We start from the raw sequence: 22,359 nt of genomic DNA, 5'->3' as shown, positions 1-22,359 counted from the left end.
CAAAACCAGAGGACCCTCCCTGCCCCCTCCTAGCCACAGTGAGTTGAATTTGGCTGAGGACCCTGGATCCCTGGGTTCTGAGGTGACCCTGGAGATCGGGTCAGCCTGGGGCGGGCCTGGGAGGAGCGGCCATCCCAGAGGACAAGGCTGCCCCCAAGCAGCCCCCTGTGGTGCTGCCTCCCCTGCCCCCAGGCCTAGGGGAGACTGACTCTCAGGGATGAGGGATGGAGAAGAGGGGCTGGAAGGCAGGGCTGGGGGGGGGGGGGTATGAGGGACAGGAATGCGGCCTGTCAGAGGGCTGGGGGCTGGTCAGAGGCCAGGGCAGTTTCCAAGGAAGACAAGACGGTCAGCACACGGCTGCCAGCCTGGCAGGCTTTTTGCAGGGCCTGTGAGCTCCACGGGTAGCCCCCGTGTCTGTGGCAGAAGAATGGGCAGCAGTGAGACGTTCCCTAAGGCAGATGCCAGGCCCTGCTCTAACTCAGAAGTCACGAGAGATTCCACAGGCGAGACCTTGCCGGTGAAACTGCTGTTTGCTTCCTTTCCGAGGGCACAGCCCAGAACGCCTGCACGGCCAACGCCACCACACGTCTGCTCTCGCCCGCCCGGAGGGCTCCCCCACACAGGCCTCAGGACGCGGCAGCTGAAACCCGAGCACAGGACGATGCGCTCCAGTGAGAGGCGCTCTGAAGGTGGCTCACTGTAAGCCAGCTGATCTCTGACAGCGGGGCTGTGCGAGCCTGGGAGGAGCGCGCCACCTGCAGAGGCCACCACCCGCCCAGGGCAGGGAGGCGGCCCGCGCTGGACAAGCTGCCCTCTCCTGGTGCCAGGCAGGGGACTCGTGGCCGGCACGGACTGGTGGCAGCAGCCACAAGTAATGAGAACGACCATATTTCACTCTCTATGCATTTCGAAGAAAATTAACAAGTGGATTTTTAAAACCTTATTGGTCTGTAAGAAACTATTTTGGCCAGAACGATGCCCAGGGTAATTCACCAGTCACAAGCTTTCATTTTTGTTTTTCCCTTAATTCCACCTTTCTGTCCCAGCACTCTCCAAGATTACCAATAATTACCTCACCTCAAAATCAACAGGAGGGCCCCAAGAACGCCGCCCGTGGCCTGGCAACCTGTGCGAAGCCAACAGAACGCAGCCGAGCTCACCTCGCCGAACGCGCCCCGCCCGATGACTTTGATGATCTCGAAGTCCTCTCGCCGGAGCTGCATGTCCTTCACCAGCTGCGTAAAGGGCTTGGCTGCAAAGAAGAAAGCGGGTTAACGCCTGTCGACTAAACGCATGCTGTCTGAAACCAACCCATTGGGTTATTCTAGAAAGTTAGACTTTTTATAGGAAAATGTTCACTTTTCAATAAGTACTTTTATGCTAAGTTAACGTGGATGTTTGTCATCAGCACCTACACAGCTACACCTGTTACGACAAAGACCCTCACAGCAGAGGCCTGGCACGTCGTGGGAGGTAAGACCCAGCTGCCAGCGGCACCCAGGCAGCGGGCATGGTGCTGCCTGTTCTGCAGCAGCGGCGACTGCTGTGCTCCGGGTGAGTGAGCTCTGAGCTCACCTGCAGGGCAGCTGGGGGAGCACAAGATGGACTCCAGGGAGCAACGGAGGTGCCCCCGGAAAACGGAGGGGACGGGGCTTGACACTCGCATGGCTCCTCCCATAGGAACCCCACTCCACGCTGGCTCCTGTATCCGCACAGCCTCTCTGAGATTAATTCCATTATTACCCTTCCTATGGGGAGGAGGAGAGGGAGCCAGGCTTCTTGGCACACGCGCTAGCTAACAGCGACCCCCAAATCGTGTCCCCCGGCTGCTTGTTTGGAAGTGGGCCGTGCAGATGCACTCGGGTTGAGATGAGGACACAGAGGCATGGGCAGAGCCCTGAAGCCAGCACTAATGCCGTCCCTCCAGCGAGAGGGAAAGGGGCCGCAGAGGGAGGCGTGGCCCGGAACGGCGCCGGTGCAGGCCCAGGAGCAGGGATGGCTGCCGGGGGACCACAGGCTGGCCATCCTGCAATATGCCTTTTGGGAAGCTGACTTCAAGCTGGTTTGTAAGAAGCAAAAGACTCAGAGAGTCCCTGGCCCTCCCCCATTACCTGCCTCAGGAATCCAGGCAGAACCCTGCTTAAAGGAAGGGCACCCCTGGGCACTGACAGGAGTGCGTGGGCCCGGGGAAGCTGGCCCGGCGTCTGTTGTCCGTGCCCCTGCTCCTGGCCCAGCTGGAATGTGGGCGCCAGTTTGCTCTTTCTCCTCTGCCCGTGAACTCCCTGCTTCCCCCGGAAGCCCCAGACCCCGGCCTCCTCTCCTTAGTCAGAAGGGCACCTAAGCCTCTGCCCAAGGCAGCTTGGGGTCTCAGGCTGGCACCCACACGTGGACCTCCGTAGTAACCCAGGACATTTTCTCCCGTTAACCCGTCTCCCGTGAATGACTCTAGAAGAGCTGAGAACGTGGAGGACAATCGTGCCCACACGCTGCCCCGAAGCTGGGAGACAGGAAGCGCCCTCCCTGGAGCTTTCAGAAGGCGCTCAGCACTCCCCCGACCGGAGCTCCAGGGAGCTGCTCTCGAGCTTACAGCGTCTTCATCTCTGTCCTCCGGACCCCCAGGTGGCGCTCGCCTGTGACAGTCGCCCAGGAAACTGCTCCAGCGTCTATGACTTCCTTCCAGGAACACAGAGCAGGTGGCAGAGCTGGACCGGAAGCCACAGGCCTGGCCTCCAGACCCCGCCCATCCCACCCCGTCTAGCATCCCCTCTCCTACACCTGCTCCGATTCCACCTTCAGGCCTACATCCGTACGTCTTATGCCAGCTTTCCTGTTTGTCCTGCTTCCTCAGGGCCCCATGACTGCCGTCCTGCAGACACTCCCACTGGGGGAAACTGGGCAGAGGGCAGGGCTCTTTCTGTTGTTTCTTACCCCGACATCTGCCTTGTCTCCAAAGCAGCCCTGCCCCCTGACATCCCGGCTAGCTGAGCTCCCTACTCATTACCAACCTAACTCGCTACTCTTTCTCCTTAAACAGTTGCCTAGGACCAGGAAGGTGCATCCCCTGGCTCACTGCCAGCGCCCAGGAGGCTCTCGGTGCCATGGGCAGTGAACTGCTGCCCCGGCTGCAAGTGCCATCGCACAGAGACAGGAAAGGGAACACAGGCCCTGAGTTCTTAGTTTAAGGCCAGGGTAGAAAAACCCTGTGCTCGAACTTCAAGGTCTGTGATTCATCTTTATTTCTTTCAAATATGACCAGAAATAACCCAACACTGTGCGTGGAAATGTGTTTAAACAGCCACTGAAGACCACACCCCCCGTGGTACCTTTTGGCTGAACCTCCCATTTTACCGTGAAGAAAAACACCCCCAATTAATCAGACGCGTTGTTTCCCCCGAGAGCGCGTCTGGAAGGAGGGAGCACCGCCCAGGAATGAGCACTGTCGCCGTCCGCACGCTCCTCGGGCAGGGGCCCAACACTACAGCCGACACCCCACAAACACAGACTCCTGGGGCTCGCGGGCGGTTTTCAATGTGCAAACCAAGCGGCAACACGCGAAGTCCAAGACCCCGTAACTGAGCCCGAGCCTCTGCATCGTGCCCCGCTCCCTCTCCGTCCTTGCTCAGACGTACTCAATGTTGACACAACTTGTATCCTGCTTTTATTTTACTTCTTATATTTTCAGATTTCTAGTCTACTCAACTGTCATTTTAACGGATGTATAATCCTATCCTATGTAATAAAAGGCTAATATGCAAACTGACCGAATGGCGGAACGACCAGTCATTATGACGCACACTGACCACCAGGAGCTGCCCCCTGGTGGTCTGTGTACTACCATGGGGGGAGAGGGGGAGGGCACTGCTCAGCCGGAAGCTGGGTTCATGGCTGGCAAGTGCAGCGGCGGTGGTGAGAGCCTCTCCCACCTCTGCAGCACTAAGGGTGTCCAACTGACAGCTTAGGCCATCAGTCAGACATCCCCCATGGGCTCCCAGACTGCAAGAGGGTGCAGGCTGGGCTGAGGGGACCCCCTCCCCCTCAAGTGCACAAATTTCATGTACCGGGCCTCTAGTATTTCAATAAGTTGGCACACCAACAATTTTTTTTAATGTTTTCATTGATTTCAGAGAGGAAGGGAGAGAGAGAAACATCAATGATGAGAGAGAATCATTGGTTGCCTCCTGCATGCCCCCTACTGGGGATTGAGCCTGCAACCCAGGCATGTGCCCTTGACTGGAATCTAACCCAGGACCCTCAGTCCGCAGGCCGATGCTCTATCCACTGAGCAAAACCAGCTAGGGCGGCACGCCAACAATTTTAAAATCATGTATCTATTAAACACATCGGCTGAACATTTAATTCTCAAAATTATTATTTTGCTATGGTGAAGAATATGCAATGAACATGATCAGGCACGGAGCTCTACTACCTTCAGTAATTTTTAGAATGAAACACCAGGACTCTCCAAAGGGCACTCACCTTTTACGGTTCCTGACCTGCCCTCCAAACTGCCTCCTGAGTCAGCTGTCCTGTCCCCACACCAAGGCCATCGCCCTCCCCGGCGCCAGAGCCTAGTCATGCCTGCTCACCGGCCACGCCTGCACCTGCTTAGACAGTGAGCGTCAGTGCTTTACTGTGGCTCTCCCAAACGTAAGCGCTGCGAACATCACTCCTTCATTCTGTTCCTGCTTTACATCTTAATTGTACTATGTTTATTGTATAAAATTTATTACTTTTAGTAAAAATGAATTAATTCCTTTTTCCTTTGTCATTTTATTATTAAGCCTTATTTAGAAAGTTGTCAACTCTTTGAAGACCTGATATTCAACCTTATTTTTTTGCTGAATGGCTTTTTAAATAGTTAACCCATTATTCACCTGTTGGCTAGAGGACGTTGGAGTGTGGAGTGTTTATTTTATTTTAGGTTTTTAAATAGATTTTTATTGATTTCAGAGAGGAAAGGAGAGGGAGAGATAGAAACATCAATGATGAGAGAGAATCACTGATCAGCTGCCTCCTGCACGCCCTCTACTAGGGACCAAGCCCACAACCTGGGCATGTGCCCTTGACCGGAATCGAACCCGGGACCCCTTCAGTCCGCAGGCCGACACTCTATCCACTGAGCCAAACCAGCCAGGGCTGGAGTGTTTATTTTAACTTCCAGTTTTAACGTCCATGTGTATTAAGTGGTCTGACGTGTTTTACCCAATTCTCCTGATTCCGCCACACGGGCAGGAGAGGCCACGCCGCTGTGGGCCCAGGGGAAAGCCAGCTTCCGCTCAGGCAGGCGGGAGGCAGGTCCTGAGGGCGCCATGGTGGCCGTACCATCTAGAAAAGGCACTGGATCCTGTGACGAAACTTCCTCATCCAGAAAGTGGGCCAAAGGTCCCTCTGACCCTCGGCAGGAACCCATGCGCAGTGACAACCGAGGCCCAGGAGTCAAGCACTTGTGCCACGGCTGCCGCCTACATGCCGCGCTCTTCACCTCTGACCTTTCCACATCGAGGACCCTCAACCGCCGGCACGTCATCGGGGCTCCTGCTCGCTGCCAGCATGTGGCGCTGCTGCGTTTTTCCTGTCTGTGCCCGTTCCCTGAGTGACGGCGCGATGTGCCGGGGCCCGTCGATAGCAGGGAGGACTACGGCACACGCCTGAGATGCACGCGTGACAGGGAAACGGCAGGCTCGGCAGCGGAAAAGCAGCTGTGGGCAGGGGCGCCAAGAGGGCCAGGAGGACAAGCCCCGGGGAAAGTCACTCTTCCCCAAGAACATGAAATGCCTCCATCGGTCCGCAGCAGCAGCACTGCCCTGTGTGCGCACCACGGGCTACTGGACCCGGGACAGAAAGCCCAACCCGGGCAGACCACTCAGCACGGAGGCCACGAGCTCCCGCCGACAGGACGTCGGAGGTGCCGAGGAAGTGACATTTCAACAGGGTGTGAGCTGTGTCCACACAGCCACGCTGACCCTGCCGTCTGGACAGGGCAGGGTCAAGAGAGAGAAGCCACACCGGTCATTTGAACAGAGACTTTAACGTACAGAACTATGAAGCAGGGGCCTAAGAAGCGACGCCGACCCCTAACTTCTCACGGAGAGCAGGCGCAGGAAGCCAGTCAGGAAGGACCACAGGGAGGGCTGGACCTCTGACCCCCCAGAGGGCTCTGGGCTGCTGCTGGTACTGGGGTTTCCAAGCTCACGGTGGGGCTTCTTGGGCTGGACCAGCTGAGGCCGGGCCCGCCAGCGTGGGAGCCGCCACACTGGGATCAGCCACCACTAGAAAGCGCTTCGCTGTCACTCAAAGGAAGAGGGGGCGGGCAGAAAGCCCCAAGTCCCTCTCCTTCCGCTGGTCCCGTCTCCCCTCAACACCCCTTTAGGTGGAGCCCAAGAGGGGAGATGCTGGGGTGAGGACGTCCGTGCTGGGCACAGGGTGAAAGTGGAGATGGGCACACAGGAGGCTGAACCAGGAGGACCTGGAAGCCAGGCTCCTGGGTCAGAGAGGGATTTTGGAGGAGGGAGAGGCCACCTTAGAGCGCTGGGTGAGACCTGGAGGCCCCGGCGTGAACTCACGGGTCAGTGTATGGGAGCCAGAACACCAGACATACATGCCGTGTCCACAGAGCGCAGCTCTGCCCACAGAGCAGCCCGACGCAGCAACACCCCAACAACAAACGTATCCAGTGTCAGATCGTGGTTTCGAAATACCTGCTGCAGCAAAGAAACCCGGGCTCCGCGCAGTCAGAGCTGGGTCAGGGAGCACAGGGCGAGCCTGTGCGAAAGAAGAGAGCGCTCAAAGGAAGATGGCGAACCCACGTGAGGACGGACAGTCACAGCGACGGCCGGTAAGGACCCCGGGAGTCTAGGTGAGGGCAGTGAGCTAATGAAGGCAAAAGCTGGTGCGGAAAGGGACAGTTACAACGTACATCCCGGCCAAACCCGCCCCATCCTGAGGGGACGAGCGGCTCCGCGTGCAGCCTGGCAGACACAGCCTAAACCCGGCCACCCGAGTGAAGGTCATCAGTCACGTGACGGAGAAGGTGTGCGTCACCTGCCCAAGTTACACAACCCGAGCTTAATCATGAGGAAACGGAAGGAAGGGGAACGTACGCCGAAGGAGCGCGACACCATGACCAGCCTGCAACCTGCATCTGTCCAAGTTCCAAGGGCACAGGAGTCAAGGGCAGACTAAGGACTGCTCCAGAGGCAGCCCTGGCACAGGAGCCCCAGCCGCGGGCAAAGCCAGACCAGGGCTCCCGTACACAGAGCTCTGCCAGCAGACCAGGCAGGAGAGGGTCTCTGGCCGAAACAGACAGAAAATCACGGGCAATGAGAACCTGATGCCTCCCTTTGATTTTGTTTTGTTTTTAATACATTTTTATTCAGAGAGGAAGGGAGAGGGAGGGAGAGATAGAAGCATCCATGATGAGAGAGACTCATTGATCGGCTGCCTCCCACATGCCCCACACGGGATCGAGCCCACAACCCAGCACGTGACCTGACCAGGAAGCGAACCGGGACCTCCTGGTTCATAGGTCAACACTCAACCACTGAGCACACTGGCCGGGCCCCCTTTGGTTTTCTATCTGAGCTGCTTGGAGGCCCGGGAGGGACACCTGAGGAAAGAGGGCTGTGTCCCAGGGCAGCAGCCCCTGAAGGCAGCCGGGGTGCCCCTTTGCCCCTGGCCAGCGCGTGCCATGGGGCTCAGCCACTCTGTGGCCATAAGTCGGAGATGGTCTTACAGATGCTCCCGGTCAAACAAGAAAGGAAGACACAGGCTCCCAAGGCCAAGTGCCACGCAGAGGAGACAGACCTCTATCCACAGGAACACGGCGGTCTCCCTCCCAGGAAGGCCTCCTCGGTAAACGCCAGCTACCGCTCTGGCCCTGGCACAAACAGCAGTGCGGAGACCTGCTGCTGCCCACAGCACTGCCCCGGCAGGTAGGGTGCAGGCACCGGTGCTGTGGGAGGCACCCCCAGGTGGTGCAGGAGGCCTGAGGCTGCGGCCAGGGCAGCAGGAACACGCCAGGTGCTGCATATCTAATCTCTGTACCGGGAAGAAGGGGCCAAGTGTACTAGGCCAGGCAGAACCATCAAGCAGACAGGGCACAAGTTCAATGCCCGCTGGGCACCACGGCTTAACCCGTGAGAACTGGACAACAGGCGAGAGCTGAGAGCAGGATGGGCCTAGCGTGGGCCGGAAAGCAGCCACTTTCTACAAGTACCGCTGGGGTGAGCGTGCAGTTCCAAACCCGCTGGGAGCTCACTCCCACAGCCCAGGCTGCTGACACACCGACACAGGATTAACACCGCTCCCCATGTGTTTGGAAAATGTGCTTAAATTACACTCAATGGGTTTGGTTTGTTTAGAGCTAAGATCATTTTTCAAATGAGAGAAGACCCTCCCAGGGCGTCAGCCACAAACCCTCGTTAGGAATGAACTCCACAAGCTGCTCTCCAGACGCGAGCCCTTCCCGCTGACCGTCAGGCCACGCGCCAGGTGAGGCAGGACGGGGAGCGGGCGGCGGCCCTCATTCCCTGACTCACAGGCCAAGCGAGGCTCGGCCCGAGTCGGGAGGAGCCAAGGAGCCAGGTGGGGAGCGGCACAGGAAAGTCCTCATTCCAACAGGCTGCTGTCACAGGAAGGCCACCTGCCCGGCCGGCTGCCCGGGCTGCGACCTCGTTTCGGCCAGACTCTGGTCAGCCACGCATTCCTTCATCTTGGCTTCCTCTCTCCAGCTTGTCTACTTCGTCACTTCCTTCCCATCTGGCCCCTCCTGCTCTGTCGTTACTGAACGACCTCCCAGGACCACCTAGAAGTGCCTGTCCTCTGGTGGAGGCGGCGCCCCCAGAAGCCACAGTCCGGGAGGCGGCGCGCCGCGGCCACGAGTCTGCAGGCCCGTCGCTGGGATCCCCCTGCAAGGCAGAGTCTGTGCAAAGCCAGTGCCCGTCACAGCACACGGTTCTGCGAGAGCCGGCTCCCTGCTGCTGCAAACACCAATGTGCACCGTTTGTTAAGGTGACACAGGAAGGATCGAGGGACAGCCGCAGTCACATGGACAAGTCACAGAAGGGCAGGAAGGCACAGACAGGCACAGACAGGAGACGGCGAGAAGCGTGGAGCCTGTCCGGGGAGACAGCCAGCTTCCAGGCCATTTACTCGTGAGTCACTAGAAGCATCCACACACACACATTCTGAATTTAAGAAAAAAGGCCACTAAAGGTACAGAGTCTAGGTCATGACATGGGGGGGAGGCGGGGATGGGACAGGACGCTAAGCTCCCCCAAATCACTGGGCATTAGTGACCAGAAGGGGCATCCTCACGGTCAGGCAAACTGTGGGGCCGGTGTTCAATCCAAACACTGCGGGGCCCGTTGCCTGCAGGCTACCAGCCTCCAGGCGGCTCCTCACCTGCTACCCGAGTAACAGGACTTACCCGAGAGGTCACTGCGAGTATTAAATTAGATGGTCCCACAACACATGCAGCAGTATGCCCAGCACGTAGTAAGTTCTCATTAAACGGAGCGCCTGCCATTACTGGGTGACATTCTGCCTTCTAATCACTTATTTTGCATTATTTATATGTCATATTTAACAAGTAAACAAACTATCACCAAAATCGCCCTAGAGTCCAGCTACATTGCCAGCCAGCAAGGCACCCTTGCTCCACTCGAGTTCCACCGGGCAGGTCACACAGGGACACAACCTGTAAACTAAGTGCCCCAAAGCCTCACACGGCCCTGGCAAATGCAGCCCAGAGCACCTTACCCAGCAGGGCCGCCCCCAGCAAGGCCCCTGCACCTGCCAGGGGAGGGGAGGCAGGGAAATTGACCTGCAAACTCCAAACCACGACGGTCAGTCTCCAGCCAGTACCCGCCCCCCAGGAACGAGTGTCACGGACCCCCGACTTCACCGGCACTCCTACCGATGCGTGGGAGATTGCAGACTGTGGAGGGAACCGAAGCGTGCCTGATGACCTTCACACTTCGACACACATGCATGGCTACTTCTCTTCCGTGATGACGTTTAGACTCTCCTTATTAATGTGAAACAGGAAGGTCAACTGAAATGAAACGTCTGCCTGAGGCAGAGATTGCCGGCACCCGCAGGCCAGGCCTTGAAGCTGGTGTCTGTCCCCAGTGTGCGAGCTGAAGACACCCTGGAAAGGGGCCCATGATACGTCACCCTCCGGCTCTAGGGACAAAAACCTTTTGAAAGATTCGTATTTTTCCTGCAGTAAGTAGAACTTTCAACAGAAAAGTTGTAGTTCTCTATTTTGTTTAACCTCATTAGTAAGACAGGTCCAAGGCAAGGTCTACATGGCGCCTGAAGCCCTAACCCACTAATTTAGAGCATCTCCTAGCGCACCTGCTGCTGAAACCACAGCGGCTGAGTAGCCACAGTGGAGACCACGAGTCTGCACCAGCCTATGTGCTGCTGGCCGCCACCCAGCCACCCTGTGGGAGCAGCTTCAGCCTCGTCTATGAGGAAAAGGCCACGGGTCTGCGTCCCATCGCAGCCCTGACCCAAGGCAGGCGCCGTGTCTGCGGTCTGTGTCTGTGTCCGGTCCGGCCCGGGGCCGGGCTCCAGGGGACAGCCAGGCATGCTCTCACCCTCTGCGGTCTGAGGTAACAGCAGGAAAACGAGGCACTGGCCCCGGCTGGGAGACCAGGGCCCTGTCGCAGGGCCACTTCTAGTAACCTTCCCCCCCGAGGCCATGAGTTACCTCCCTGCTCTTGGGATTACTCTCGCCAAGACAGATACAACAACAAATTACTAGGTTTCTGCTACCCTCTAATGTACCCCGTTCCAAAATTTAACTCCGAAAAATCATAATTGAATACATGTACGTCTTTCACTTGAGTGTGTATCTACGAAGCAGCAGCAGCCGTGCTGTGAAAAGAGGCTGGCCCTGGCCGGTTTGGCTCAGTGGATAGAGCGTCGGCCTGCGGACTGGAGGGTCCTGGGTTCGACTCCCGGTCAAAGGCATATGCCCAGGTCACAGGCTCCATCCCCAGTAGGGGCATGCAGGAGGCAGCTGATGGGTGATTCTCTCTCATCATTGATGTTTCTATATCTCTTTCCCTCTCCCTTCCTCTCTGAAATCAATAAAAATATATTTTAAAAGAAGGAAGAAAACCAAAAAAGAAAAGCTGGCCGCCCGCTTCTCCTCTCCTGACCCAGCCCAGGTCCTGCTCCTTCACCGATGCTCAGCTTTCTAGGGCCTGTCAATCCTCTTCTACGTTCCCTCCAGCACACGTCTTCCGGGCCCTTCTTTACCTGCGTTGCTCCTAAAACACAACAGCTCTGAGGAAATCTCCCTCTAACGCCTGGAGTTATCCACTGAGAGGAGAGGCCGGCAACCTGACAGACAGAGCGAAGGCTAGCGGCCAGTGCTCTGCCGCCTGCACTGCCCACTGCGGCCGCAGGCAGGAGCTGGCAGGACCTTCTGCTGGCAGCAGTGTCATCTCGTGGGCACCCTCTGCTTGTCCTAGGGAGTTCTCAGTCCTGGGGGAGGGCCCCGCTTTCTGATCCACCCCCAGCAGGCCCAGCATGGTCGGAGGAATGCAGGCCTGCAGTCCAACTTCTTCCCAATCCCTCTTCACCGAGCAAAGCCTCCACAAGGGACCCTCCACGAGGGACCCTCCACAGGGACCCAGCACAAGGCTGCTCCCTGCCACGCAGGTCCTCCTGGTGTGACAGAGGGCGGGACAGGAACACACTGCGGATCGCACATGGACGAACAAGGTAAGGACTATAAAGAATTTAAAGAAACAGCTATACGGGTGGGATTTTATCCCAATGAAGCTGTTAAAAGCGAGAGAAAAGAAACCAACTGTGAGAGTACACAGGAGGGAACTTGACATTTTTTTTGAAGGAGGACGTGGAGGAGAGAGGCAGAGGCAAAGACAACCAGTAAGAGCTCAACCAACCTTGAAGCCTCCACTGTGTGAGGTAAGAGCATGTGTGCGCGCATTCACAAGCAGGGCGGGTTCGAGAGCAGCGGCTGCACGCAGCATGGAGAAGGGACCACGGAGCGTCTGGGAGGCAAAAGGCCTGGCCAGGCTGCAGGCTAAGCTACACGCAGGGAGTTGTGGAAGGTCTGGCTGCGAAAGTAGGACAGGCCAGCTCGGACACAGGCACCGACCCTGAGCGCGGGGCCGCAGGGAGGAGCCCGCGCGTCTGCACGGACCATGTGCGGACTGGGGGAGAGGAGCTGAATAAATGGCCAAGAGACCGTAAGCGAAAGCCCTCCGTACACCGCAGCCCCGGGGGGCACGCTGCTGCCCCCCGCAGTGACCACCCCTAACCTGTAAGCACCTGAGAGGCTGCCGGTTCTAGAGCAGGCCCGATGGAGCCGGGATGAAGCACCTGCTTTTGCAGGAACTATTCCAGGCAGTGGGAAAGGTTTGTGAGCAACGAAGTCCCTGCCTTCGTGGAGCTCACATGCTAGTGGAGCCAGACCGAGAAAAACCATACATACATGAAGCAAGTACATTACACAGAAAACAATAAACGCTCTGGATGAAAAGAATCTGGGAGGCAGGGAGCATGGTGGGCCAGGACAGCCACGCTTCCCAGGTGCCGGCGATCGGGACAGAGCCTGGAGGTGGTGGGCCGACAGGCCTTCCTGCAGGACTGGACGTGCAGGGTGAGAGGACCACGGCCCCGAGGCGCTGGCGTGAGCAACGGGAGGATGGAGTCGCCAACAAGCGAGAGGGGCAGGATATGCGGCAGGCAGCGGGTATGCGGTACGGATTCCAGAACGGGGTGCGGGCTGGGGAACTGGGGCACTGGCTGTACAGCTGGTATCAGTCACAAACCTGGATGCGATCCCCAGGGAGTTGGCAGGGCCGGAGGAGGGCCTGAGCCCTGAGCCCGGGAGCTCCACTACCGGCTGGGAGAGAAGAGGAACCGGCGGAGCCGAGAAGAGCGCCCGGCTCTGACGCCGGCAGCCAGGGCTTCACCCCGAGGCAGTGAGGACTGAGGACTCCTCATCTGCCCCAAGGATACCACAGTGGCCTTGACAAAAGCGGCAGTTTTGAGGGTGTGGTGGGGGACAAAAGTCTGATTAGGGAGAAGGGAGTGGAGATAGTGAGAACAGACAACTCTACAGAGTTTTGCTGCTAAAAAAATGCGCCCAGGTGGCGTGGCTCAGTGGTTAAGCATCGACCCATGAATCCAAAGTCACCAGTTCGATCTGCGGTCAAGGCACATGCCTGGGTGTGGGCCCAATCCCCAGCAGGGGGCCTGTGGGATGTTTCTCTCCCACCCATGTTTCTCTCTCTCTATCGCTCTCCTTTCCTCTTTAAAAGTCAATAAGAAATTGCATGGATTATATACTTGAAATCATTTTCAACAACTGTTTTGTTAAAAAAATAAAACACTGATCTTGGAGTGGAGGTGAAACTGATCCACCCCAAAGCCGTGCTGGTATCTCACGGACTGAGTAACCCGACTGAAGACGGGACAGGTCTGTGCTCTCCCAGCACAGCCAGAAGCAGAAAGCTCCCTTCACTGGCTTAGCCAGAGGCCAACAAACCAACTCTAAGGCTACAAAATAAACGCCCCAAGCTTCCGCGTGCAACCCACAGAAGACAGCCCTTTCCTAAGCGAGCGGCAATGGTCCTCGCTGCGTGTCCGACACGCCCAGCCACTCGGCGGTCTCCTGGGACTCTTGCCTGCACCAGCTCCTTCCACAGGCACCCAGGGGCTCTTAGGGCTCTATTCTGGGGGGAGTAGACATTAGTGATTTTACTCCCTGGTTTCTCTTTAGTTTTTCTGATCATTCTCTACTGAATTTTGAGCAAAAACTTTAATTTTGATAAAGAAAATACATTGGTAAGCATACAGACTTGATGGTACAGACTTCACGGCAGCCAGACCAAGGCAGTTCAGACCAACCACAGTCACACAAGCGGCTTGTGGCAAGTTCAGCAGTGCAGCGCCACGGCCGCGCTAGAGATGGTTTTCTAATTCCCAATCTGGCTCGTTAAGTTAACTAGATCCGCATCTAAGAATCTCAGGAACTGACCAGCTTTACCCTCGGCACTCTGCTCCGCTGCTCTGAAGACAAAGGGCAGTACACTGTGCTGGGCACCCGAGGGTTCCGGGTGACGCCGAGGGTCAGCTGGGCAGGACCCCACATGACCCACCCTGCGAGCGGACACCCTGCCCATCACCAGGAAGAGGACGCGGGAAATGAGCTCAGGGCAGGCCTGCAGCAGGATGAGAAACCAAGGAGGAAGCCCTCATGCATCCCTACACACAGCACGGCCTCCTAGAGGCGGGGGTGCTCTCATGCTTAGAGCAGGGCGGGGAGGACTGAGCAACGAGGAAGGGAGTGGCGACACCCCTTCCTCCCAGGGTGCCTCGGGGTTAGCCTGTTTGAGACCAAGGACAGAAAGGGCTCCTGCTAGACCAGTGATGGCGAACCTTTTGAGCTCGGCGTGTCAGCATTTTGAAAAACCCTAACTTAACTCTGGTGCCGTGTCACATATAGAAATTTTTTGATTTTTGCAACCATAGTAAAACAAAGACTTATTTTTGATATTTATTTATATATTTCAATGCCACTTAACAAAGAAAAATCAACCAAAAAAATGAGTTTGCGTGTCACCTCTGACACGTGTGTCATAGGTTCGCCATCACTGTGCTAGAGTGAGTCCACCTCAACATTCCAGTTCTGGCCTCGGAGCCTGAGCCTGGTGGTTGTGTCTAGCAGACACTAATCACAGGCGCTGATAAAAAACGGTATCTACTTAATAAGAAAGGACGCTACAACTGCGCAGGGCGGGGAGAGTAACACAAGAAAGTAAGAAGTTGGCAAAACATCAGCAAATTGATACACTCAAGGAAGGCAGCTTAATTTCAGGGATCAGTAATTTGGGAGACTTTTCAGCAACCAAATAGTATCCACCAACCTTCTGTTATAATTAGTTCAAATGTGTGACATGGTCCCACTGGAGAGTGAGAAGGGAAGCCTGGACTCACACAGCTGGTCCTGGGTGATACCATTTCGTCACAGCATCAGCGAGATGCCCTGGGAATCTTGTTATGTACACTAGCTTATGGGAAAGTGGTCTCACTGCACGCTGTCGACGCTGTTAAGGTAGGACTCACTGCGCTTTAAATTCTTTTACTCTCTTCCACCCCAAATATTTGATGAAACATTACCCCCCCCCACCCCCCGTGCTAATTTCTGAACACCTGCGTGTGTCAGGGATGTCATAACAATCTCTAAAACCTGCAGCGCAGTGTCGCCTGCTTTTGATAAATAAGCAAATGGAGAAAACACAAGGCCCAAGTTCACATAAGCGCCTAGTGTTTTTTTTTATATATATATATTTTATTGATTTTTCACAGAGAGGAAGGGAGTGAGACAGAGAGAGTTAGAAACATCGATGAGAGAGAAACATCGATCAGCCACCTCCTGCACATCCCCCACCGGGGATGTGCCCGCAACCCAGGTACATGCCCTTGACCGGAATCGAACCCGGGACCCCCCAGTCCGCAGGCTGACACTCTATCCACTGAGCCAAACCGGTTTTGGCAAGCGCCTAGTATTTTTATTCCTTGTTACTTATCTTTATTCCCCACACATGTGACTCTTCACACTTCTTAAAACATTAACAATGGCCCATTTTACACTAAAAGCCTATGTAATTTTATTGCCAATGCCACCCCCAATAAATTCAATCAAGAGGACTTTTATTTCCATTTTAAAAGACAGGGAAAAACTTAACTCCGCTTATTTTTCTCGTTGTCTTGACAATCGTCGGGCAGGCAGCACGTTATCCAGCGTGTTTTCTCTCAGCAAAACAGCGGCTGCGTCTAACATCCCGATGGCGCCAGCACCACCTTAGTGACAGGTCAGCTCAGGTGATCACTCAGGTTCTTTGAAAACTGGTATTCAAGGAAACAATCTCCCACTCTCCTCTAAAGAGAATAGTTACCATGCCCCCCCCCCATGTATGTCTGTAGCTCTTAAGCTAACATGTGTGCCTATGACCCAGTTATGATACAAGAATGCTCAGAGTAGCTTTATTCATTACTGTCAACAACCAATTACAACCCAAGTTGTTCACTAACAGAAGAATGCATGCCACAGGAAACCACCAGCAACAAAGAAACGGCCTCCTGCTGCAGGCATGACCCATTCACTCAGGACACGGTGCGAGGCTGAGGAAACCAGAGGGGGACAAGCAGGGCTCCCCTGTAGGAAGCACAGACAGGCACCACTGTGAGACAGCCGAGCGGGGAGAGAACAGCCTCAGATGGTGCTGGGACAATGGATATCTACATGAATAGAATAAACACAGACCCCTACCTCACACCACATACAGAAATTAACTCAAAATGAACCGAAGACATAAAAGTAAGAGTTAAAACTACAAAACTCTTAGAAGAAAATGCAGGTATAAATCTTTGTGACCTTAGGTTAGGCAAAGAAGGGACTCTTAAATGTGAAACCAAAAGCACAAGCAAGAAAATAAATTTCTAATTGGGCTTCATCAGCCCTGACCAGTGTGGCTCAGTTGGTTGGAGTCATCCTGTCAATAAAAAATTTTCTTAAAAAATGAAATAATAAGCCACAGAATGAAGAAAAAAATGTGCTAATTTATATGTCTGATAAGGGACTTGTATCCATAATATATAAAAACTCTTACAACTAATAAAAAGACAACCCAATGAAAAATGGGCTAAGTGATGCCACTGTAATAATCTGGTTACCACTGAACCAGAAGGAGTGAAAGGGGAGACCAAACAACGTGGACATGTCGCTTACACAGCTTTGCCAAAGGTGCACTGAACACTCGCCACGTCTGTTCCCGCTGACCGACAGGGAAGGGCCTCTAGACTAAGGCAATTAGACACATTGCCCAGTAAAGGTTTGAGTGACATGGGAAGGTGCTTGTCTGTCAATCACCTGAAAGTGAATCAGTGGCCAAGATGGGCGTGGCCACTGCAAACATGCGAAACCTGAATATTGAAACTTCCCAACAATGGAAGCTCTCTTCTCCTCGCCCTCTTGGGACGCCTGCGGCAGGGGATGCTCTCCCCCGTGCCCACGTGGCGCACGGCCATGTTGGACTCCACACATGAACTAATATAATACACTTAATCTGGCCTGAACGCTGAACCACATCCGGCTGCAACGTGGAACAGAAACTCTCGACACCGGTCTTGCTTCTGGCTCTGCAGGAGCCCCAGCTACACCCTTTCCAGGACTGGCTCGAGGGGCAGGGGACTTCGGAACCCAGGAAATGTAACTCCACGGCAATAAAACCTTCCACGTCCCAAAATGCTGATTTCAGTGGCCCCCAAGAACCTCCACCTCATCCCCACTCGTGTCGGAGAAATCTGGCCCATTGATTCCTCTGGCATCAAAAGGATCTGAACAGACATTTCTCCAAAGAAGATATACAAATAGCCAATAAGCACATGAAAAGATGGCCAATATCCTCAGCCACCACAGAAATGCCAATCAAAACCACAGAGGATGCCACCTCACACCCACTAGGGTGCCCAGAATAACAAGGACAAGTAACACGTGTTGGCAAAGAGCTGGAGAGGGAGCCTCACCCCCTCAGAGGCCCTGTGGGAAACAGCCTAACGTTCCTCAAATGCTGACATGGCGTGACTGTGACTCAGCGACTCCACTCCCAGGTACAAACCCAACAGAAGTGAAAACATACATCTACACAGAACTTGTACACAAATGGCCATGGCGGCATTATTCATAGCAGCCAAAACCCAGAACCACCCAAATGTCCATCCACTGATGAGCGGGTGAGCAAAACGTGGCCTACTATGAAGCCATAAAAGAAAATACTGATGCATGCTACAAACATTCAAGGGAAAGAAGCCAATCACAAAAGACCACACATTGTGTAATTCTGTTTCTATGAAATGCCCAGAACAGCAAATCCATAGAGACAGGAAGTAGACTAGTGGTCGCCAGGGGCTGGGCAGGGGGCTGGGGAGTGACTGCTAATGGGTCTAGGGCAGTGGTTCTCAACCTTCTGGCCCTTTAAATACAGTTCCTCATGTTGTGACCCAACCATAAAATTATTTTCGTTGCTACTTCATAACTGTAATGTTGCTACTGTTATGAATTGTAATATAAGTATCTGATATGCAGGATGGTCTTAGGCGACCCCTGTGAAAGGGTCGTTCGACCGCCAAAGGGGTCGCGACCCACAGGTTGAGAACCGCTGGTCTAGGGTTTCCTGTAGGGGTGGTAAAATGTTCTGGAATTAGACAGCCATAATGGTTGCACAACTCTAAATGTTCTAAAAGTAGGTAAATCGTACACTTAAAAATAATAATAAACTTAAAACAACTAATCTGTGATGTGTGTCACAACAGTGCTTGCTGGTCAAGGAAGGGGTCATGCGTGAGGAGGGAAGAGGAGGTCACACAGAGCCCGGTCAGCACATGATCATTCATGAATTTATTCAGACGGCATTAAGGTACTTAAAGAAATTACTGAAATGAAGCAGCAGACACACTGGCTGAGAGCAGGCACTGGGGCCAGACATCGCCGCCCTGCTCCTGGTGCAAAATGCTTAATCTGAGCTCATGTCCTCGGTGAATCAGGGACAATCCTGGGATTGGGGGTCACTGGGAGGATTGAATGTGACAGTGGACATAACCATGAGCAAGTGCACTGTGTCCACACGCAGAGCCATTAGTCATGCTGAGGTCAGGCCTGGTCACAGGAAGACTGTGCTCCACCCCGACTCCTTCCCCACAGGAACGTGCTGCAGGACACACACCTGTCTGCAGGGCGGGCTCCGCTGCTGCTGCTGCGAGGGCAGACCGGTCCCGCAGCCCACACCCGTCCCGCAGCCCACACCTCCGTGCTCACCCGGCCAGCCTTCCCCCCGCCCACAGCTCTAGGCCTTCCACCACTTCTTTCACTACTTTCTTCCACCGGCACCAAGGAACTTAGCGAGGTCGCTCCCTGCCCAGCCCTACAGCCCGGAGCGCTCAGACGCGGACCCAGTGTCAGGGACAGGCCCACTGCTCCGAGACGGCTTCTCAGCCACCCTTCCTCACATTCCGTGCTCATGCTGTGCGCACCACTCACTCTCCTGTCTGGACACAGGACGTGGGATTCCTGTCCAACAGGACTGCTATTTACTTCTAAACATGCTGAATTAGAAAACTCTAGGACAAAACTATGCCAGGGAATAAGAAAAAATCTAGCACACATCCTGAGGCCCCGGAGCCTACCTGCAAGCCCTACACCGGCTGTAGCGACCACTTCCTCACCATTCATCACCGCCCCGAGCCAGGGGTGATCCATCCCCCAGGACCGACCGGGAACGTTCTTGTGGGCAATCCTCTCGTGTCCAAAATCCCGTCGAGCTTTCACTGAATTTCGTGACAAGCGCTGTGTTTTGCACAGGGAATAAATGTCCCCGGAAGAAAAAAGCAAATCGGATTCTACCAAAATTATAGGAATCTTCTAGAACCTAATTCTATACCAGATACCTGCGGCTACAAAGAAAGCTGGACTGCAGCCCCAGGGGCAGATGTGATTGTGGAGAGAAGAGCATTCACGTGAGATGAGTCTTCACAGTCACTCTAGTGACGGTCAAGGCCGCGGTTCTGAGCGCAGAAAAGAACCAGCGCCATCCTCAGGACACGCGCCTGCCCGAGGCCGCTGCTCCCCGAGACCCGCGGACCGTGTCCAAGGCCCTGACCCGGCCGCCGAGGCCAAGCCCAGGGGGGAAACGGCACCTCATTACAATGCTCACGGATGCACAGCAGAGTCTAGTTTGCTTTCTGTGTGTGCTTTTTGAAAAAGGGCTTATAAAGGAGCAGAAACCGTGTGGATGTGGTAAAGGGCTTCCCTCACATCAACTGTCATTTATTTGAACATCAACTCAGTTGGAGGCTGTCCGGGCAGCCCCACTGTCCCCATTAAATGGTATGTCACATTATCCAACTGAGCCAACCCATGCATTTCGGAGGTGCTTCTGCTACAATACGAAAGCAAGCCCTCTGTGCTCAGTATTTTTTCAGTAACATAAAAATGTCAGCATAAAGGAATGAAACACACACAAAATAACGCAGACACGAAGACGAGGAGAAGGGTGTCTTCCGGGTTCCCCACCCTTCTTTTTTTTAGAGAAAGAAACATCCATGAGAAACACCGATCAGCTGCTTCCTGCACGCCCCCTGCTAGGGATCAAGCCCCCAGCCCCGCCTGTGCCCTGACCAGGAATCCAATCGGGGAGCTTGCGGCGCCTGGGACGAGCCACGCCAGCTGGGCCTTCCGTCCACACTAGAAGTTAATCAATGGACAGGAAGGAAGCTGGTTTTAAGTAAGACTTTAGGTCTCACTCTGGTTCCTTGTGGCTTGGCAAGCGGGTCCTCTTCCCACTATTTGCCAGAGATGAGACCCACTAATCAGACAAATGACAAGAGCTCCACAAATCAATGAAATCTCATTGACCGGCTGGCAAATGTTTAACACTTCAAACAGGACGCTGGCTTTGTGAAGTCTGCGCTGTGCGCCAGGCAGCCGGAGCTGCGTTCTCCCTGACCCAGCCCTTCAGTGAGGAAAGGCTTGCATGACCACTGGTGTCCGGAAGGCCTTCCACACCACACGGAGCTCTAGGCCTGGCTGCCCCCAGCAGGGAGCGCCCCGCCCCGCGGAGCTGGCCCTGCCGAGAGCCGAGAGCCGCCACAGGACAACGGGGCACCGCCCTGAGGTGGACAAGCAAGCCTCATTTTTCTTAAGTTCAACTCAAAGACTAAAAAGCGTAAGATCCCACTTAAAGTCCTCACGAATGTCAATCAATCCCAGTGTTTCCAGGGAACAACCAGGAGGTCACAGGTGAGGAGGTCACAGGTGAGACCTGCCTCACATTACGTGTTTTCCCAGAGCAATGTGACAAATGCGGGGTCCCCTGAACCGCGGGTCACTGTGCAGACAGCTGAGCCCCGGGACAAGGTCGCCTAGGATGCTCCCTGGGCGCTCAGAGCAGCGGGTGCTTCTCACGGACACGGAGGACCGCGAGGCGCCACCTCTTTCACTTCTGCCCCCTCTGCTGTCGCGGGCCGTCTGCGGTCCCCCACGGCGCCCCCACTTCCTCCAGCACAGACACACTCACAGCCTGCCGGCCCCGACACGCCAGCCCCAGGGTGAGCAGAGCAGGAGAATGACCGCGACTTCCCTATTAGGACACGTCCCACAGGTCCACACGCACCGAACCCGGCCCGGGTCCGAGCCTCTGCAGCCTCGCAGCAAAGGGCCAGGGAGGTGACGGCAGCTCAGGGCGGCTCAGAGGTCACAGTCGCCGGCCCAGCGAGGGTCCTGGTGAGGGGTGCAGAGGAGGGACAGCAGCCAGTCTGGTCTACCTGAGCCCCTCACCAGCCCCAAAGCCCTGTCCACTGCCATGGCTCCAGCAAGCTCCTGGCATCACCGGCCACACGGGGCTTGCCCAGCCCTCCTCCCACAGACAGCCCCCGGGGCTCCGGGCTGCCCGGACAGCAGGAGACCAAGCACCGGTGTCCCCGGGGAGCACCGCCGTGGAAGGCCCAAGCTGGGTACGCGGCTGGACAAAGGGTGGGGTGCAGGACGACCTGAGGAGATGACAGCTGCCCGAATGTGCCTTCGAGGCCACCAGGCTAACGGTGTGACATTGTGTGCAGGTGTCAATGGGACCAGCCCCAGAACCACTCGCCACAGCCGGAGTGAAGCGAGGGGTGGCCGGGCTGCCACCCGCAGCACGCAGACAGCAGTGACTTCCCCAGCACACAGCTGGCCACACCTCCTTCCATTTCCTGATGGCTTCCACCCGGCAAGGGTGGTCTGCGCCCCAGTCTTCCCTGACCCCTACCCTCCAGCAAACCTCTCACCACTGTCCCGACTCCCAGGCCTCCGGGCCGTCCGGCCAACTGCTGCCCCACTCCGTTCCAGACCAGAGGTGACCCTCCCACAGAGGGCCACGCCGCACTGTCCCCCTCCACGGCTGTGGACGTGGCTGGTGAGACTAGCCCAGCCGCCATCCAGCCCACAGCAGGGCCATTCAGTGAGAAGGGGCAGCAGGAGACCCCGGACACTCAGGCCCCGGAGCCACTCACTTCCACTGTGTAATAAACTCAGCACAAAACACCAGCAAGTGCTGACAAAAGGCAAACTGAGAAAAGCAACACAGAAAAGGGCTCATTTCCCTACAGGAAGGGCTGAAGACATGAACAGGGAAAAGCTGAAGAAGCCAATGTGAAGCATGGGGAAGGGGAAGGGTTTTAGCTAAAACGTTAATCAGCTCCTTAAATGTCCGGGGTTCATTAATATGCCCCGCGGGGGGCGCGGGGGGCGCGGGGGTCGGGGTGAATCAACCTCGG

The 22,359-nt window shown here is 55.4% G+C and overlaps 1 protein-coding gene across 3 annotated transcripts in view; it reads right to left on the bottom strand.

Moving 5' to 3' along the window:
- CDC42BPB (CDC42 binding protein kinase beta) overlaps positions 1-22,359 on the bottom strand; it is an 86,079-nt gene that overhangs the window by 48,808 nt on the left and 14,912 nt on the right. For 2 of the 3 annotated variants that reach the window (XM_059685798.1, XM_059685779.1), the window contains exon 2: positions 1,161-1,252. In XM_059685798.1, the coding sequence (XP_059541781.1) occupies positions 1,161-1,252 (92 nt within the window). Of the gene's footprint in view, positions 1-1,160; positions 1,253-4,476; positions 4,592-22,359 lie in introns of those variants that run through there. The other variant, XM_059685789.1, reaches the window with a different exon arrangement.

This window comes from Myotis daubentonii, chromosome 1 (genome assembly GCF_963259705.1).
Source record: "Myotis daubentonii chromosome 1, mMyoDau2.1, whole genome shotgun sequence".
Classification (NCBI taxonomy): Eukaryota; Metazoa; Chordata; class Mammalia; order Chiroptera; family Vespertilionidae; genus Myotis; species Myotis daubentonii.
This window is presented reverse-complemented; position numbering and strand designations above follow the sequence as displayed.